The sequence below is a fragment of the Mustela putorius genome, unplaced genomic scaffold (assembly GCF_011764305.1).
Source record: "Mustela putorius furo isolate JIRA1106 unplaced genomic scaffold, ASM1176430v1.1 tig00000127_pilon_pilon_pilon, whole genome shotgun sequence".
Lineage (NCBI taxonomy): Eukaryota > Metazoa > Chordata > Mammalia > Carnivora > Mustelidae > Mustela > Mustela putorius.
In genome coordinates, this window is record NW_025421288.1 from 6,209,480 (window position 1) to 6,226,585 (window position 17,106).

A 17,106-nucleotide genomic window follows, 5' to 3' on the forward strand; every position below is an offset into this window, starting at 1 on the left:
TATAATAGTACATGTGGAAAATCCCAAAGAATCTTTTTTAAAAATCCAGTATAGTAGAGTATAGTAGACTTTGCTTTCTGAAAAAAAGCATTAAAATAAGAGATGGAGTTTAATTTGTTAGGCCACAATGAGATGCATTTTCCACATTATTTTTGTTCCCAGAGGCCAGAGTCTAGTGTCTAAGACAGTGTTAAGTGCCAATTAATATATTGTAGTTGACAACATGCTATCAAACTGTGACAAGAGTTAAGTCAGAAACATACAGAATCACACAGAATCATACCGATTGCCAGTTTCTGGTTCTATTGCAGATGGTACGGGCAGGATTGCATTAAGCCATCTCCCAGTACCTCCTTAAATTTTGGTTACACATGTACTAAGAGAGGCCACCTGTGTCTTTTGACTACATAATTACAAACTGACAGTGTTCCAGGCCTTTCAAAAAAGTCAAAACGTGATGATGACTGTTCCCTCGTCAAGTAGTTTGGGGGTTATTTCAGGCTGCATCAGGATCTATGAAGCAAAGGAGACTAAGAAAAAGCAGAACTGGGGCTCCTGGGTGGCCTCCTGGGTTAAGCCTCTGCCTTCAGCTTGGGTCATGATCCCAGGGTCCTGGGATCAAGCCCCGTATGGGGCTCCTTGCTCAGTGGGGAGCCTGCTTCCCTTCCTCCTCTCTCTCTGCCTGCCTCTCTGCCTACTTGTGATCTCTGTCTGTGAAATAAATAAATAAAATCTTTAAAAAGAAAAGAAAAAAGAAAAAGCAGAACCTGTGCACAGAAAGTGTGTGTATTTTCCTTTAAAAATATTTTATATTCATTTATTTGAAAGAATGAGAGACAGTGCAAGGAGAGAGCGCACCAAGTGGGGGAAGGGAGGAGGGGCAGAGGAAGAGGGAGAAGCAGGTTCCCTGCTGATCCCAGGCTCCATCCCAGGATCCTAGGATCATGACCTGAGCTGAAGGCAGCTGCTTAGCCAACTGAGCTACCCCAGGCACCCCCCGTATTTTCCTGTTTTAAAACATCTTTACTCATTGGAATAGTTTTAGAGGGTCCTGAGGTTAAAGGGCTATAACTGACTTCGTGATGTAAAATCTTCATGGCACAGATGGAAGTAATACTAGGAAATGATGACTCCTTTAAGGTGAAGGGATAAGAGCAGGGCTTATTTTAATTCTTTTATTTCATGGAAATTTGTACCCTTTAGGGAAAGGGTCAGTAGCAGCATGGTCTACGCAGCTGGCCTACGGTACAGCCCCAGTATAGGGTTAAAATTATAGTCTGAAGCAAATGGCTTCTCAGAAATTGTGTAGGTCGGTGGTTCTGGTACATACCCTCCACACCACACTCTGGTGTGGAGTACCTACAACCTTTCCATTTATTCCATTTTTTCCTATTATGGAGGGTGTGAGATGATGCTATTGTTGATGCTGATGAATCATGTGCTTCACTTATCATTTCTCAATGGAATCATGGCTGGGGATAGAGCAGGAGACCATAGCAGAGTCAACATCAGCCAATCTGTGACTTTTTCTCTCCTTCAGAACACTGAAGGCTCTGTTTACTGCCTGATTATTGATTTACTTTCAATAATACATTGAGAGTAAATCCAGGAATAGTTCAAAAGTTGATATATCAAATAACTAAGTGGGTTAGAAAGCCACCTCATCATAGTCAGGATAAAGAGCAGCTATGGGAAGTCCACGTTCATTGGAGGATAAGTCGACAACCACCTGTGGAGGAAGAACACACAGTAGATGATATTTCATGATATGTTATGACATTATACTTGCTCATGACCCCAGTTCTCCTAATGCACGGATGCTCCTTGGGGACCCTCTTCTCTTTCTGACATGAACATCTACATCCAGCCAAGCAACCTTCCGCTAGTACCCAGTCTAATTTTACACATGTGGCTGCTAGTAGCAAAACAATTGTGAGGGGCTCCTAACCTGACAGAGGGTCTTGGATGTTTTGTATGCTTTGAACGGTTCAGTAAAACTTAAAGAGGTAAGTGTATTCATTGTTTTTGCACCGCACCCAGTGCTCCATGCAATCCGTGCCCTCTCTAATACCCACCACCTGGTTCCCCCAACCTCCCACCGCCCCCCACCCCCGCCACTTCAAATCCCTCAGATTGTTTTTCAGAGTTCATGCTGAAAATAAATTTAAAAAATTTAAAAAAATAATAAATTTTAAAAATTCAAAAATAAAATATGAAGTTTGTTAAAGTTTCAAAAAAAAAGAAGAGGTAAATGTAAAAGTGGCAAAGGATATCCTAGAAGGCATTCTGGGTCCTCTGGATCACAGACACTCACTGAGGTCATATCACAGCAGACAGCACTGCATCCAAATGCAGACAGCAACAGCGAGATGATGAATCCCAAGATGATGAGGGCAAGCTTCATAAACAAAATCCCCTGCAAATTAAAATCACACAGGGAGGAAAGATGGACTGAGCGAGGGAACTCCTGCCATGGACCCTGCAGGTTCTCCTTCATAACTAACTGACAGATTGTCAATTGTCAATTGTAAAATATCCCACTCTGGCCACCTTCAGATAAAATCTTGGCAGAGACACACATAATTACGCTAATTTATAGGCCCCCAAATTTGCAATTTCATTCATTTATAATTTTCACATGGAAGAAGTGAGATTCTGTTAACCATTTTTTTTCTCGACATAACCAATTGGTAAAGAGCCTGCATATTTTCAAGCCATGCTTTATTGAGGTGTCTAAAAATTAAAATGTTTTAGGATCCCTTTACATTTCACTGTAATTTTCACCATATAATCAAGGAGCTTAGTGTCGGTTTTATTAAACAGATACTTTCTAGAAAGGATCCTGGACTTCGTCTATCATTATGCTGAATGGGCTAAATATCTAGATTTCTCTTTACCTTAATAAAGATAGCAATTACAATCATTGAGTGAGTTCATTGGCAACCATTCTTACCTCATCTCAAATAAGGGTTTTATTTAGCTCACCTGATGTACTTAAGTCCTAACATCACCAATAATTTATAGTTCAAAGATATTTACTCGCTCAGGGTCGAGGCCCTGACCTTTTTCTTCAAGTGATTTGTCAGTTTTAAGCAGTGCCGGATTGCCCACTTGTGATGAGAAAGACGTCTGCAAGGAATTTCATATATATATGGATAAGTACCAAGAAGTTTTTTTCCACTAGATCTGTCAATACTTACAGTTATGAAATAATGAGCTGATATGTTTAAGAAGAAGAAATAGGTTAGGGTTATTCTGAGTGTAAGGACTATTAGTGATAATCCTGTTGATACAGCTGCCACAGTGTTTACTCCAACGCTGCCACAGATCTGAAAAAGAATCAGAACCTGTTCTTCTATGCTTGAACCTGGCAAGTGATTGTACATATGTGTGCATTTTATTTAAAATTCAAGTAAAATTGAAATTCATAAAACTTGTGCACAGGGTTGCTATTTGCTACTGGGTAATTTCTCATCTGAGCTGGACAGAGACAACATGACCTGTGGGGAATAGGGAAAGAATCATTCTGGGATCTCAACTCAAGACAAAGAGAAACCTGGGAATTGGAGACAGCTTGATCATTTTGGAGACAAAGGTTGGTCTATGTTATGCCTGTCTTAATTTTCTGAAACTGTAGATAAATGTACCATCTGTTTTGTTGTCTTCTTTCCAGACACAATGGACACAGTTCCGGATATGATTAACTGTAAAATGTTAAAGTTCAATGAGTTAGTCTGTGAATACAGCATTCTATAATCTTTTTTCCTGACACCAAATACTTCTCAATACTTCTCCCTGAATTTTGTGCTTATAAATGATAACTATTAAGGATTTTACATATATCCTAAGTAATACAGAAATCAAAGTGATTCCAATTTACTTACAAAAATTGGTCCCCAAAGGAAAATGAAGTCATATACAGTGTTCCCTGGGACTAGATATTGTTCATAGAATGAAAGGAAGACTTTTACCATAATCCACAGGTAAATATTTATTAGGCCAATCATGATTTGGCTCACCTAGAAAATGAGAAAATGCCTCTGAGTTAGGAGGAATAAGCTTTAGAATTATTTGCCCCACATTTGGAGGTTGTAAACAATTCAGCATTCCTTTAATTTGGAGAATTCCATGACCTGTGCTTAAATTTTCATTCAGTGTTCCCGAACATAGAACAGTTTGGTGATTTGGCTAAATGGCATATGTGATTTCTTACTCGAAAGTCCTATTTTTCTCTTGATTTGGGAATTATTGCAAACATTCCAAATTCTCCTCTCAGGTCATCATATTGATTTGATCCAGAGCAAATTTAGGGGAATATGAGCCACCTCAAAATCCCTAGAGAACTTTCATTGTACTTACCCCAAGAATAATTGGCTGCCCCTTTAAAAAATTCAGCAGGTTGCTCTGTGCCTCCTGAGGGAAAGGCATTGGTCCAGACTGGCCCTGGTGAATGGCTTGATCTCTTTGTTGAGGATCCATAGTTATGCCCCTTGATGCCGTGGGTCTTCACAGCCTGTGGGTTGTGATACTGAGTCACAGGCGGTGTTAAGTCACAACAGATGCCTGGCATGCGCTGGCCAGAAAGATCAGGTAAAAGGATTAGTGTCTTTGGTTCCATGCCATAGTTAGTGTCCACAAATATTTCAAAGTAAAAGGTAGGTACTGTGCTAAATGTGAGAAATTAGGCCATGTAATTGTTTCAATTCTTTTTTTTTTCATTTTCTTTTATTTTATTTCTTTTCAGTGTTCCAAAATTCATTGTTTATGCACCAAACCCAGTGCTCCATGCAATACTCGCCCTCCATAATACCCACCACCAGGCTTAAGAGTGGGAAAGCTAATATTTATTATTTAGCAATGTACTTCAAGCAGGTCCAAATGGCATATTCTCTCTTATCTTGAGTTCCGGAAAGGCTATGTAAGGAATGTAGACTTACATTATAGGAAGCTGAGGATCTGAGCCTTAGTGCATGTGTCTTATGGATCTTTTTGTCTTGAAATAATGTTGACCATCTTGGCCATGCAGCTGAAAATTAATATTGCCCTCTAGTCCTGGTATTCCTGCCCCTGGAGAGACAACAAAGTATTTGTTACTTTGTTTCTGTGTTTTTCTGTGTAGAATTCTTTCATTTACACTTCTGTTCCTAGGTAGTTATCTGGCATAGTTATTTTTGTTCTGTCTCCAGATTCAGGCTCCTTCTGAAGTTCAAGAACTAACAGCATTTGACTCAACAAGCGACAATGTAACATGCGTGCTCTTAGACTCAGAGTTTGCTCCCTCTTGATACCCCTGACTAGCTCACCACAGGAACTACACACAACTGACTCACCACACAAACTGCACACAACTCGCCACACATCTTTGCACTGGCATAGCTGGGTAGGTGGCTTGGTACCACATCTGCCTGAGCCTTCAAACCCTTGTTTTTCTACTCATGATCTGCCTACAGAAATGTTAAGCAAAATACCCACATATTAGGAGTGCTTTTCTTCTCTAACAGCAAGAAATCTTCTTTTTGTTTTTGAACACATGGACCATCCTGAGTATAAACAAAAAATATATAGCCTTTTTTGTCTTCATCATGATGACAATGGATACTCTGTTTCATGTACATTTCTCATTGAAGTGAAATCATAGGAAACTTGGTAGAGTCCATGGAGCTAGAATTTCATTTTTCCTATAGAACTGTAAAAATTTCTAGCTGTATGGTGTACAGGTATGTTCAAATTTATCAGAAAATATATTAAAAGAATAGCAATAAAACAAATATTTCTTCTACCTACCTTTATTAAGTTCTGTAAAATTTGATGGTTCTTCTACAGAAGTTAAAGGCTTTTATTCTGAGGAGATTGACCAAACAAAAAGGAAAGGAAAGGAAATATTATACAGTTGAACCTTGAACAACACAGTTTTGAACCTTGCAAGTCCACTTATTATGTGGATTTTTACAGTATGATAGTACGGTACTAAAAATGTGTTTTCTCTTCATTATGATTTTCTCAATAACATTTTCTTTTCCTTAGTTTACTTTATTGTAAGAATATAGTATACAATACTTGTAACATAAAATGTACGTGTTAATTGACTCTTCATGTTCCTGGTAGGGCTTCCAGTCAACACTGGGCTATTACCAGTTAAGTTTTGGGGGAGTCCAAAGTTATATCAGATTTTCTACTCTTGGGGGGAGGGTACCCAGAACACCCCTGTGTTGTTCAAGGGTCAGTGGTAATTACTTTCAAATGGAAAATGGCGTGGAAAAAATCATGCACATTTAAAAGCTTGTATTTAAATGTTGAATTTGCTTAATGCAGGCCAGTGACCCTTTCTATAGAATGCCAGATAACTACCTAGGAACAGAAGTGTAAATGAAAGAATTCTACACAGAAAAACACAGAAACAAAGTAACAAATACCTTGTTGTCTCTCCATGGGGCAGGAATACCAGGACTAGAGGGCAATATTAATTTTCAGCTGCATGGCCAAGATGGTCAACATTATTTCAAGACAAAAAGATCCATAAGACACATGATGTTCTGACTTTATTCCTACCCTTGTTTCAATGACAGTTACCGCCTTCTCATACTCAAAATCTCTGTTTTTATTACCAACAGAGAGTTTACCTTAGGTATGGAAATAAATGTGTATTTTTTCTTATTTCTTGATAACATTATAATTAGTATGATACTGCTCTTACTATCTAATTTAGTATTTTTTTTTAAAAAATCTTTAATCCTGTTCCTTATTATTAGTCATACCTGAAGCAAAAATACGTTTCTCTGAACAAACTGTAACTCACTTTTCATGATGGTAAAGTCAACCTCCTAAAAAATATTTTTTTTCATTGATACCTGATAAACAAAGCAGTCTTTGGAGCTGAGAGTCCACTCAATGCCATATAATTTTTTTCAACAAGAGCAATGATCATGCAAAGAATATGATTCCAGATCAAGACCATCCTCCTTTGGGATCAAAGTTCTTTCATTTACAACAACAACAACAACAACAACAAAAGAAAAGTCAAATGTCATTACATAAAATTGAATAAAGCAGCACTAAAAAATACTAGCAAGCCAGACTTACAGACTAATAGAAAGCTACTCTGTGTTGTAAATTCTAGATAGTATATGATTTTTAGGCCAATTCTTTTCTGTCTTTTGAAAATGACTACATGGCTGAGATGGTTTCAGAGAACAATCTGGAATGGTTCTACAGGTCTTTAAAATTGTAACATTAAGTTTGCTACTAGAGAATCAAGCATTTTTTTAATGAAAAAAAAATCCCCTTAGACATTTATGTCCTTCTCAAATAACTAGTTTTATAAAAAGTAGTTTTTATAAGACTATTCTACGACTATGGTTTCCTCCTATGGAATAATTTCAGGAAAACTTGTATGAGTCTTAGGGCCTGGCATGGAACTGACATGCCCTCTCATAAGCCAGAGGAATACCCATGTACATAAGAATAAAAGGAAAATACATACCTCTGTCCCAAAACAACATTCAGTCTTAACTTGATATCTGTAGGACCTGGGAACACCAGTACCTTAGAATCGGTCTCAGAGGCTTTTCAGTGAAATTCCCCCAAGGCAGCAGGCAGTATATGATCTGTGTCTCTATCAGGCACTATAGACTGTGGGAATTTGGTATATGTAGGTTTTGCTCAGTAAGACAGAATGAAGAGATAATGATATAGCACCCTAAAAGACATCTTTTTGCTCTGTGTTTCTTGCAGATGGGTTTCTACAATGGGGTAAAATGCATGATGCTGACAGAGATAATCATTTATCTCTATGCTTCAGATAGCCACAGTGTTGAGGGCCAGAGCTTTGCACACTCTTTTCTCAGTGTGAGGGCAAATCTTAATTCCTATTTACCTACCACTCCCCAAAGACCTCGCTAATGAAATACGTGCTTACTGTTTGGGGAAATATCTTGACTTATAATAAAACCTTAATTTGCCCATAGAAATCCTCACCTTAATAGAAAATATGGGATTTCTTCATAGATACGGGGTTTTTATTCTCTTGCCTCCCAAATTATACTTCATATGTTTTGCTAACAACACCGGTTCCTCTGCGATAATGTTAGCTTCCTTGACAAATAATAATAGAAAAAATAGCACACAATGTTTATAGAGCCCATGTCAGGAAATCCAAAGATGGGAGTAATGTGTTATTTGTCCACATCTCTGGAATTATATTCTCCAAAAGTATAAGGGAGCCTTTGCATGTTCTATAGTCTTGGCTAAATTATCCTTTAACTTAGAAAGAAAGTAGAAATCTATCATCCCCTCCACTCTGTGATTCTTCTGGGTTCTTTTGCGGTGCTTATGGTTACCATCATGAATTATGGAGAATCTCTGAACCACCACCCCTGCCTTCCTTCAAGGCGTCATAACATGAAGTAAAGCTTCTAATAGGGAAAAAGATGTTCTTTTCCTATCCTGGTGTCTGTCTACAACTATACAAAATGTTCCTGTTCTTGTTATCTGGTGCTTAAAATCTGTCAAAAGGAGTGCTTTGCCTTTTCTTCACAAACCTGAGTGTCCTCCTTGTGCAGAGGTCATGCAAGTCTTCTCCAGATTGTTCCAATTTTAGTATATGTGCTGCCGAAGCAAGCCCTGTTCTGCCTTTTCTTAACTGGAAGAATTTTCAGTACCATATTCTTTAATTCGCTGAAAAGTTCTGTTATGCAAGGAGTTTGACCTCCTTCAACAACTTTTTCTCCACCTATGGGGAGGACCATATGGTCTCTGCCCTTTATGCAGAGCTGTAAAACAGCCTTGCACAGCCGGCATAAACCGGCATGGTTAGGACATACTTTTTTAAATATGTTGCTTGGTTTAATTAATTTATTAATATTGGTAAGGATCTAAGTTCATGTAAATGTATTTTATTTTCTTTTTTTTAAAATATTTTTTTATTTTTTATAAACATATATTTTTACAGGTCTGTGAATCACCAGGTTTACACACTTCACAGCACTCACCAAAGCACATACCCTCCCCAATGTCCATAATCCCACCCCCTTCTCCCAAACCCCCCTCCCCCCAGCAACCCTCAGTTTGTTTTGTGAGATTAAGAGTCACTGATGGTTTGTCTCCCTCCCAATCCCATCTTCTTTCATCTAAGTTCATGTAAATGTATTTTATTTTCTTATGATATTTTTGATCTGGTTTTGGGGGGGACACCTGGTTACTGCTTGCCTCAAAAATAAGCTCTGAAGTTTTTCTTCCTCTTTGATTTTCAGAAAGTGTTTGCATACTAGTGGTATTATTTCTTCATTGGATGTTTGATAGAATTGCCCCTCAAAGCCATGTCCACCCAATCTTCTCTGCGTGACAAGCCCTTTAATTATGAATTCAATTTCTTTTCATGATACAGGTCTATTTTATTAATCAGGGCCCTCCAGAGAAACAGAACTAATAATTTGCACCAATATGGACAATGAAATTTATTATACAGACTTGGCATGTGTGATTGTGGAGGCTGAAGAGTCCCAAGTTCTGCAATCAGCAAGTAGGAGACCAGAGATCCAATGTGTAGTTTGGGTCCAAATCCAAAGACCTAATTAACAGGAGAACCTACTACAAGGTAAGGTATTAAGGATAGGGTTTATTTTTAATTATTTACATTTCATTGTTACGTATATTTTGTGGCAAATGCATCAGAAAAATCACACTCTGGCACAGATTGCCTATTGCATAACTCCAAGTAGCATTCACAGTATGGTCTGAAATGAATGACTTCCTAGAAATTGTACCTGATCAGTTGTACGGATCAGTGGTCCTGAGACACGATTTACAGGAGCAGACCGGTGTCCTAAATCTTCAACAGACTTCCTGATGTATCTTTTTCTTCATGCAAAGAAGGTTGTGACATGATGATAGTCCCGATGGCATAAGCATTGTATGCTTAATTCATTATGTTCAAAGGTAATACATTGACGGAAAGAGTAGGCGACCCCACCAAAGCCAACATTAACAGACCCATGACCTTCATATTGTTGAGGACAGTTCAGCCCCTCTTTGCTATGTAGACACGGATATATTTTCAAGAGTAGAAACTAGAATAAATCTAGGAGCTGCTCATTGAAGGTGTATATTAAACAACTTAAATAGGTTGGGAAGCCACGCCATCACAATCATGATATACAGAAGTTATGGAGAGTTGTTGGAAGTTAAGTGAGCTACCAGCTGTGGAGAAATTGGGACACACAACAGATGAGCATATGGTGTTTCTTTTGTTCATGGCCTTAGGTCTCCTGGTGTCCTATGGATCCTTCAGGCTACTTTTGTCTTCTTCTCATCCAAACATCTACACCTACTTAAGCACCTCTTCAATTTCTGCACAGTCAAATCTTGTGTGTATGGATTACAGGGGTAGAACTGAGCACTAGGCTTCTATTGCTTCTAGAGGCACTGAGCTTCTAATACAGATGTTTAAACTGAAGCAGGGGACTTTTATATGTTTTGTACTGCTTAATAACAATGGAGAGGTAAATATAAAAATGGCAGAGAATGTCCCAGAACACATTCCAAGTCTTCTAGACTGCAGACATTCACTGAGATCACGTCACAGCAGACAGCATTTGCATCTAAATGCAGAGACTCTGAGTGGACAAGTCCACGCACAAAGAGGATGGGCCTCAAAATCATAATCCCCTGCCAATTAAAATCATGTATACAGGGATGCCTGGCGGGCTCAGTCAGAAGGGCATGAGACTCTTGATCTCAGGGTCTTGAGTTTGAGCCCGATGTTGGGTGTAGAGACCACTTAAATACAATTTTTAAAAAAGGTAAATAACTCTGAAAAAATAAACTAAAATCATGGATAAAGAAAAGATTGAAGGATTAAGCGAAGTGAGCTCCTGCCATTGGCACTGCTTCCTATCCTTCATAAGTGATTGGCATTACTCAATGGTGATAAAATATCACATCCTAGGGGTGCATGGGTGGCTCAGTGGGTTAAAGCCTCTGCTTTTGGCTCAGGTCATGATCCCAGGATTCTTGGACCGAGCCCCTCATCGGGCTCTCTGCTCAGCGGGGAGCCTGCTTCCTCTTCTTTCTCTGCCTGCTTCTCTGTGATCTCCATCTGTCAAATAAATAAATAAAATCTTTAAAAAAATCACATCCTGGCTTCCTCAACAGATCAAATATAAGTCAGTGTGCTGCAAAATTAACCACATATTATACAGATGCTCAAATTTGCAGCTATATTTACACAATGACATGAGCTCCTGTTATCTGTGTTTTTCTTGATACCACTAACATGAAAACTGTTGATTAGCAAACATTGCTTTATTGAAGCTTATGTGATTCGGAATATCTTTTCAACCCTTTCGGAGTCCATAGCTTGACTTTGACTTTGTCCTCAGTGTATCAGTCAGGATAGGGGCCACACAATGTCTGTGGAGAGAATCTTGGACTTTGTCAACACGCAGACTTTTCATTTTTTACCTTATAGAGACAGGAATCACATTCATTGAATGAAATCATCGGCATCCATTCTTCTCTACCTAAATAAAGGTTTTAGTTAGTTTCACCTGATACCCATATCTTCACATGACCAGTAACTTACAGCCTAGAGAAAGGTGTCCAGTCAGGGTCAAGGCCTTGACCTTCTTCCTTCAACTGGTCTTTCAGTGGTAATCTCTGCATTTCTGCTACCTGCATTGAGAATAAATTCTGGAAGTCATTTTGTATATATAGATAAAGATCAGGAGCTCTTTCCACTGGATTTGGAAATCCTTGCAACAATGAGCGAGTCATCTGTTTCTGTGTCATAAATGAATCTGTCCAAATTGATTGCAAAGATTATTAGCCATACTTCTGCTAATGTGGCACTCACAGTATTTATCCTAGGCTGACATACATCTGCAAGAGACTCAGAAAACCACTCTTATTTCTTTAAACTGACAAATGATTATACATGTGTGTGCATGACATTTAAAAGAAAAGTGAGCCACCTGGGTGGTCACAGGGAATATGCAACTAATATGATAAAATTATGATAAACACAAGAAGTATTTCAGGGATCAGATCTCATTATAGTATCACCGTCTATGTTGACTGATACAATAGTAGTCAACAAAAGAAAATACAAACAAGCATAACAAATATCATGGAGGACAAGGGGTGTTAGAGAGGAGAAGGGAGTTGGGGTAAATTGGAAGGGGAGGTGAATCATGAGAGACTATGGACTCTGAAAAACAATCTGAGAGGTTTGAAGTGGCGGGAGGGGTGGGAGGTTGGGGTACCAGGTGGTGGGTATTATAGAGGGCACGGATTGCATGGAGCACTGGGTGTGGTGAAAAAAATAATGAATACTGTTTTTCTGAAAATAAATAAATCAATTTAATAAAAAAAGAGATACAAACAAGCTTTTGTCCTTACATTGTTTTATTTTTCCATTTTCCATCTGCATGCCTACAGGTTACAGAAGATATCCTCACATCTGTACTTCTGTCTCAGGTGTTATAGTGTAAAACTGTGCCCTTCTTCTTAAGATTTTTGTAGAATGAGAGCTGAGACAGCAAGCCTTGAGGAGGACTTCCTGAAACCTATTTCGGGAAAAATAATGCAGAAAGCTGTAAATAAGCCAAAGCATCATTCAGAATCATTTCACCTAAATCCTCAGAGTTTTATTCCCATCCTATTCCTAAAGGTATATCCTGGCCTCCAAAGTCTATCCTACACTACCGAGTTGCTGTTATTTAATACATAGGCCCCAGAGTGGGCACCGTAGAAGTCAATGTCAGTCCCTACATTGCCAAGTTATCTGGGGATCCAGCTACGTGTCATGGTGTGTGTGAACATTTTCCAGCTTATTTTTCTGTGTCCACAGAATTTATAGAAGGTAAAGGAAAAAGAAAATCTATCCATTAAAAGATATCCAGGATGACACAAACTAAGGAGAGATATGAGTTTGTGGATTTCCTTTTCTGTCTTGAATGTGGAAAAATTAGCCTGGCTATTTCTGGAAACTTAGCTACTTATGAGAGTCTAGAAATTTAATCTGTGCCTGTTGGACATGTAATATATATTTGGATGTGTGTGATTTTATGTCTGTCTATACATAAATGTGTAAAGATTTCACAAGAGAATATACCTAAGATTTTCTACATGTATGGGGGGGGGATCATTGTGTTTTCCAAAAATGTATTTAGCATTCTTTTTTAAGACACTTCTGTGAGGTTAAATCTACATTTTCTCTCTTACTGCTTTAAAAAAATCATTTGTATTTATCTGAACAAACCGTTATCGATTTGTGACTTTATTTTTCTTTCTTTTTTAAAAAAATTTTATTTTATTTAAATTCAATTGATTAACATAGGGTTGTGACCTTATTTTTCAAGGTTATTTTCGTCTCTGTGTGGCTAGATTCTAAGACCTGGTCAAGCCAAAGTAAGAAAAATTACTGTGAACCACTCCTGAATGACTCACTTAAAATAAATGTGTGCCTGTTTCTTTTTTTCTTTTCCTGCCCCTTAGAATGCACGCACAGGGACTGGAATTGAAATAACAGGCAAGGATACAGACATGAAATTCACAGGCTGAAGAGACTAATACTGTTCAATCATCCCTGATTTTCTAAAGATATTTTCTTTTCATAAGCTCAAAGGCCAACACTGCAAAACCCAGAACTGTTTGACATCTGAAACAATTCCCAGATCTCCCTGCACCCTCAGGAAGTGAGGTACAAAAATCAAGCAACCCCCCAAAAAGGGAAAACTCCTCGATACCCAGAGGATAGTAAATAAAGGGCTATTTCATAAGTGAGCAGAGGAGAAAGCCACACCATTGCTTGGATTTCTCAGAATCAGATAATTCCTATGGATGGGCAACATTAAGGTTATCAATGACTTGTTTATGAAAGTGGAGATGTTATTATTATTATTAAATTTTATTTTAGTGCAAAAGGTGCTTTTTTTTTTTTTAAGAAAAAAGACTTTATTTATTTATTTGTTTATTTGACAGAGTGAGAGCACAAGCAGGGGGAACAATAGAGGAAGAGGGAGAAGCAGGCTCCCTGCTGAGCAGAGAGCCCAACACGGGGCTCCATCCCAGGACCTGGAGATCACAACCCCAGCCGAAGGCAGATGCTTAACCATCTGAGCCACCCAGCCTCCCCCACAAAAAGTGCTTTTATTTTAGCACAGGAATGGGCCCCATGGGCAGAAAGAGTTGCAGGGGGATTGTGAGGTATGACTGATTGATTGTTATTATTTTTAATACTCCTACATTTTAGTTTTGAGTGGAAGCAAGTGCAGTTAATAAGATTTCCACTTCATAACTTCTTAAATAACAGATAAGTAGTTCCAGAATTGTAGGGGAAAAAGGCAAATCACTCAAAAATCCTGCACTTTGAGCCAAGTATAAAAATGCATGAGGGGTGCCTGGGTGGCTCAGTGGGTTAAGCCTCTGCTTTTAACTCATGTCATGATCTCAGGGTCCTGGGATCGAGCCCCGCATTGGGTTCTCTGCTTAGCAGGAAGCCTGCTTCCCTTCCTCTCTCTCTGCCTGCCTCCCTGCCTACTTGTGATCTCTCTCTGTCAAAATAAATAAATAAAATAAAAAAAAAATGCACGAGACTTTCATTTTTCCAAGCATTTTCCGCCTTGATGAGTGGAGAAGTGCATTCACTTTGGGGGAGGAAAGCTGAACATGACATTTGGGTGGCCAGGGAACACAATGTGAGAGGAAATACTGGTTGTCTACCAATTTTCAATATCGTCTGCCTCCTTGAATAGCAGAACTCCTCGGTTTAATTTACACAAACAACTGCCTAGCTAACGACTACATTATGCAATTTCCCTTGTAATTGTGTGTGGCCACATGACAAAGATCTGGGCGTATATTGCAGACATAAAGGAAAGAGCCCGAAAAAGCAACTTCTACCCACCAAGGAAAGCCACACAACTCAGGAGGTTCAAGTTACACTATAAGGTGTGGACTGCCTGCTTGTGAGCTGTTACAAGAAAGGAAAATTAAAGGACAACTTTAAGGCATTTTGGAGGTAGTCTGAGTTTACAGCACCAACCCCACAGTAGTATCATCGATCTCTTCATAGGGTAATACTACTAATCCTGCTTTGAGTTATTTAAGGGAAGGACTGACTTTTGTCTCCTTGCCATGTTACATAGTCCAATACAGAAGTAGGGATGCTGTGTGTGTTAAATACACAAATCAATGAATCCATAAGCTAACCAAAAAATGGTGTCAACATGGGTGGAAGTTTCTGGTTATCCTAGGCATCCATCAGTGTGCTAGAAAGTGTGGTCAGCCTATACAGAGAGGTCCTCAGAAATTCTACAGCACCTGTTTCGTCTTTGTTCCACTCCAAAATTATACAAATAATCACAGCCCAGATCCCTCAATAATCAACTGCACCTTCATTCTCTCAAAAACAACTACTAACCCGGGGGAGCCTGGGTGGCTCAGTGGGTTAAGCCTCTGCCTTCGGCTCAGGTCATGATCTCAGGGTCCTGGGATCAAGCCCCACATTGGGCTCTCTGCTTAGCAGGAAGCCTGCTTCCCTTCCTCTCTCTCTGCCTGCCTCTCTGCCTACTTGTGATCTCTGTCAAATAAATAAATAAAATCTTAAAAAACAAAACAAAACAGCTACTTACCCGATCATTTCTCTCGCCATCTGTATTATAGGTGAGTATGGACAGGGAAAGCATAATTGAAAATTGCAAACAGTTTAGTATTATGAGTATAACCATGAGACCCTGTTAAAGAGAATACAATTTGATTGAGTTGGGTTTTACTCCCATAGCCTTACAAAAACCTCTCTCCCAGACCTCCCCCTTAGGACTTTGGAGGGGACCATCTTCGCATTACATAAAATGGTGATATCAGGTTGGATCTGAATTTAAAAATATAATGTGGTGCTTTTGAAGAAGAACAGAATTTCAGAGGGAAAAAAATTTAAAAAGCCAGTGTTCCTATGAATTTTAACAGAACAGTGACTGCAATAAAAAAAAATAGCCATGGTTACTTTCCTGTGTCCACAATGATCGTTTTATAAGTTACTATTTTAATATTGTTCATTCTCAGTAAAAAATACGCAATGTCGACAAGCACAAATCTTTTCAGTGGATAGGGGGGGTTCAAGGAGAAACGGTAAAGGGATCCAAATACCTGTCCTGAATCTGGTCTCCTAACGAAAACCAGAAATCTCTTAGAGTCGAAGGCTTTTTTATAATTTATCTGAAAGATGTGAAATTGTCCATAAGGCCAAAAATGGTGTCTCAAAAATGTTTTCAGTCCTTTTTAGCAGATGTGTGGTAGCTGGCAATTGTGATCTTAATCTGCTTTTACTTAGACCAGGGGCAACTTCCCATGTGCTTATTTGCAATCTGTCTATCTTTGTCAAAGCGTCTTTTCCATCTTTTACCCATTTTTTTCAACTTTTATATAGAAATAATTATAGGAAGCTACAGGCAGTTGCTAAGAGAGCACAGGGTGATTCCATTTACCCGTACCCACTCTCCTCCAATGGCAGTAGCCAACGTGTCCGTGGTGCAACATCAAAACCAGAAAATTAACATTGGTGTAACGTATGTGTGTGTGTGGTTCTGTGAGATTGTATAGCATGCATGGCTTTGTGGTAACCACCACCATGATTAAGGCACAATATCATTCCATCTCCACACTGATATCCCTCTTTCCTTCCGCCTTCATAACCCCTGCTCACCACGATTCTGTTGTCTGTGTCTATAATGTTGCCATCTGGAGAATGTCATGCAAACGGAATGATACAGTATGTGATATTTGGAAACTGGCTTTTCACTCAGCATCCTCCTCTTGAGATCCCAAGAAGTTGTTTTTATGAATGAGTGGTTCATTCCTTCTATTTACGGAGTCATATTCTGTTGTATGAGTGTATCATGATTAAATCATTGATCTCCAAGTGTCTGGAGAGCACTTGCTTGTTATCAATCTTTGTAAGTAGCTGCTCTGAGAATATGAAGCTGCTCTGAAGAACCAAGTACAGAGTATGCCTGGAATTCAGTTTTTATCTTTCTGAGACTTATGTATAGGAGTGAGACTATGTATCTTTGGTTTTTTAGAAAATTGATAAACTCTTTTCCTGAAGGTTAT

The 17,106-nt window shown here is 38.8% G+C and overlaps 1 protein-coding gene and 1 pseudogene across 1 annotated transcript; both read right to left on the reverse strand.

The window, feature by feature from the left end:
- Window positions 1–768: 768 nt before the first annotated feature.
- On the reverse strand, window positions 769–7,723 carry LOC106003567 (membrane-spanning 4-domains subfamily A member 4A-like). Its single transcript, XM_013044704.2, has 10 exons — window positions 7,481–7,723; window positions 6,849–6,975; window positions 5,785–5,841; window positions 4,938–5,067; window positions 4,360–4,573; window positions 3,885–4,019; window positions 3,648–3,704; window positions 3,201–3,329; window positions 2,315–2,416; window positions 769–1,729 (listed from the first exon to the last, which is right to left on the reverse strand). Exons 5-10 carry the CDS (start codon window positions 4,477–4,479, stop codon window positions 1,649–1,651), a joined length of 624 nt encoding a protein of 207 aa, XP_012900158.1. The 5' UTR covers window positions 4,480–4,573; window positions 4,938–5,067; window positions 5,785–5,841; window positions 6,849–6,975; window positions 7,481–7,723; the 3' UTR covers window positions 769–1,648.
- Window positions 7,724–8,507: 784 nt separating this feature from the next.
- Window positions 8,508–8,620, reverse strand: LOC123388719 (annotated as a pseudogene).
- Window positions 8,621–17,106: the final 8,486 nt, after the last annotated feature.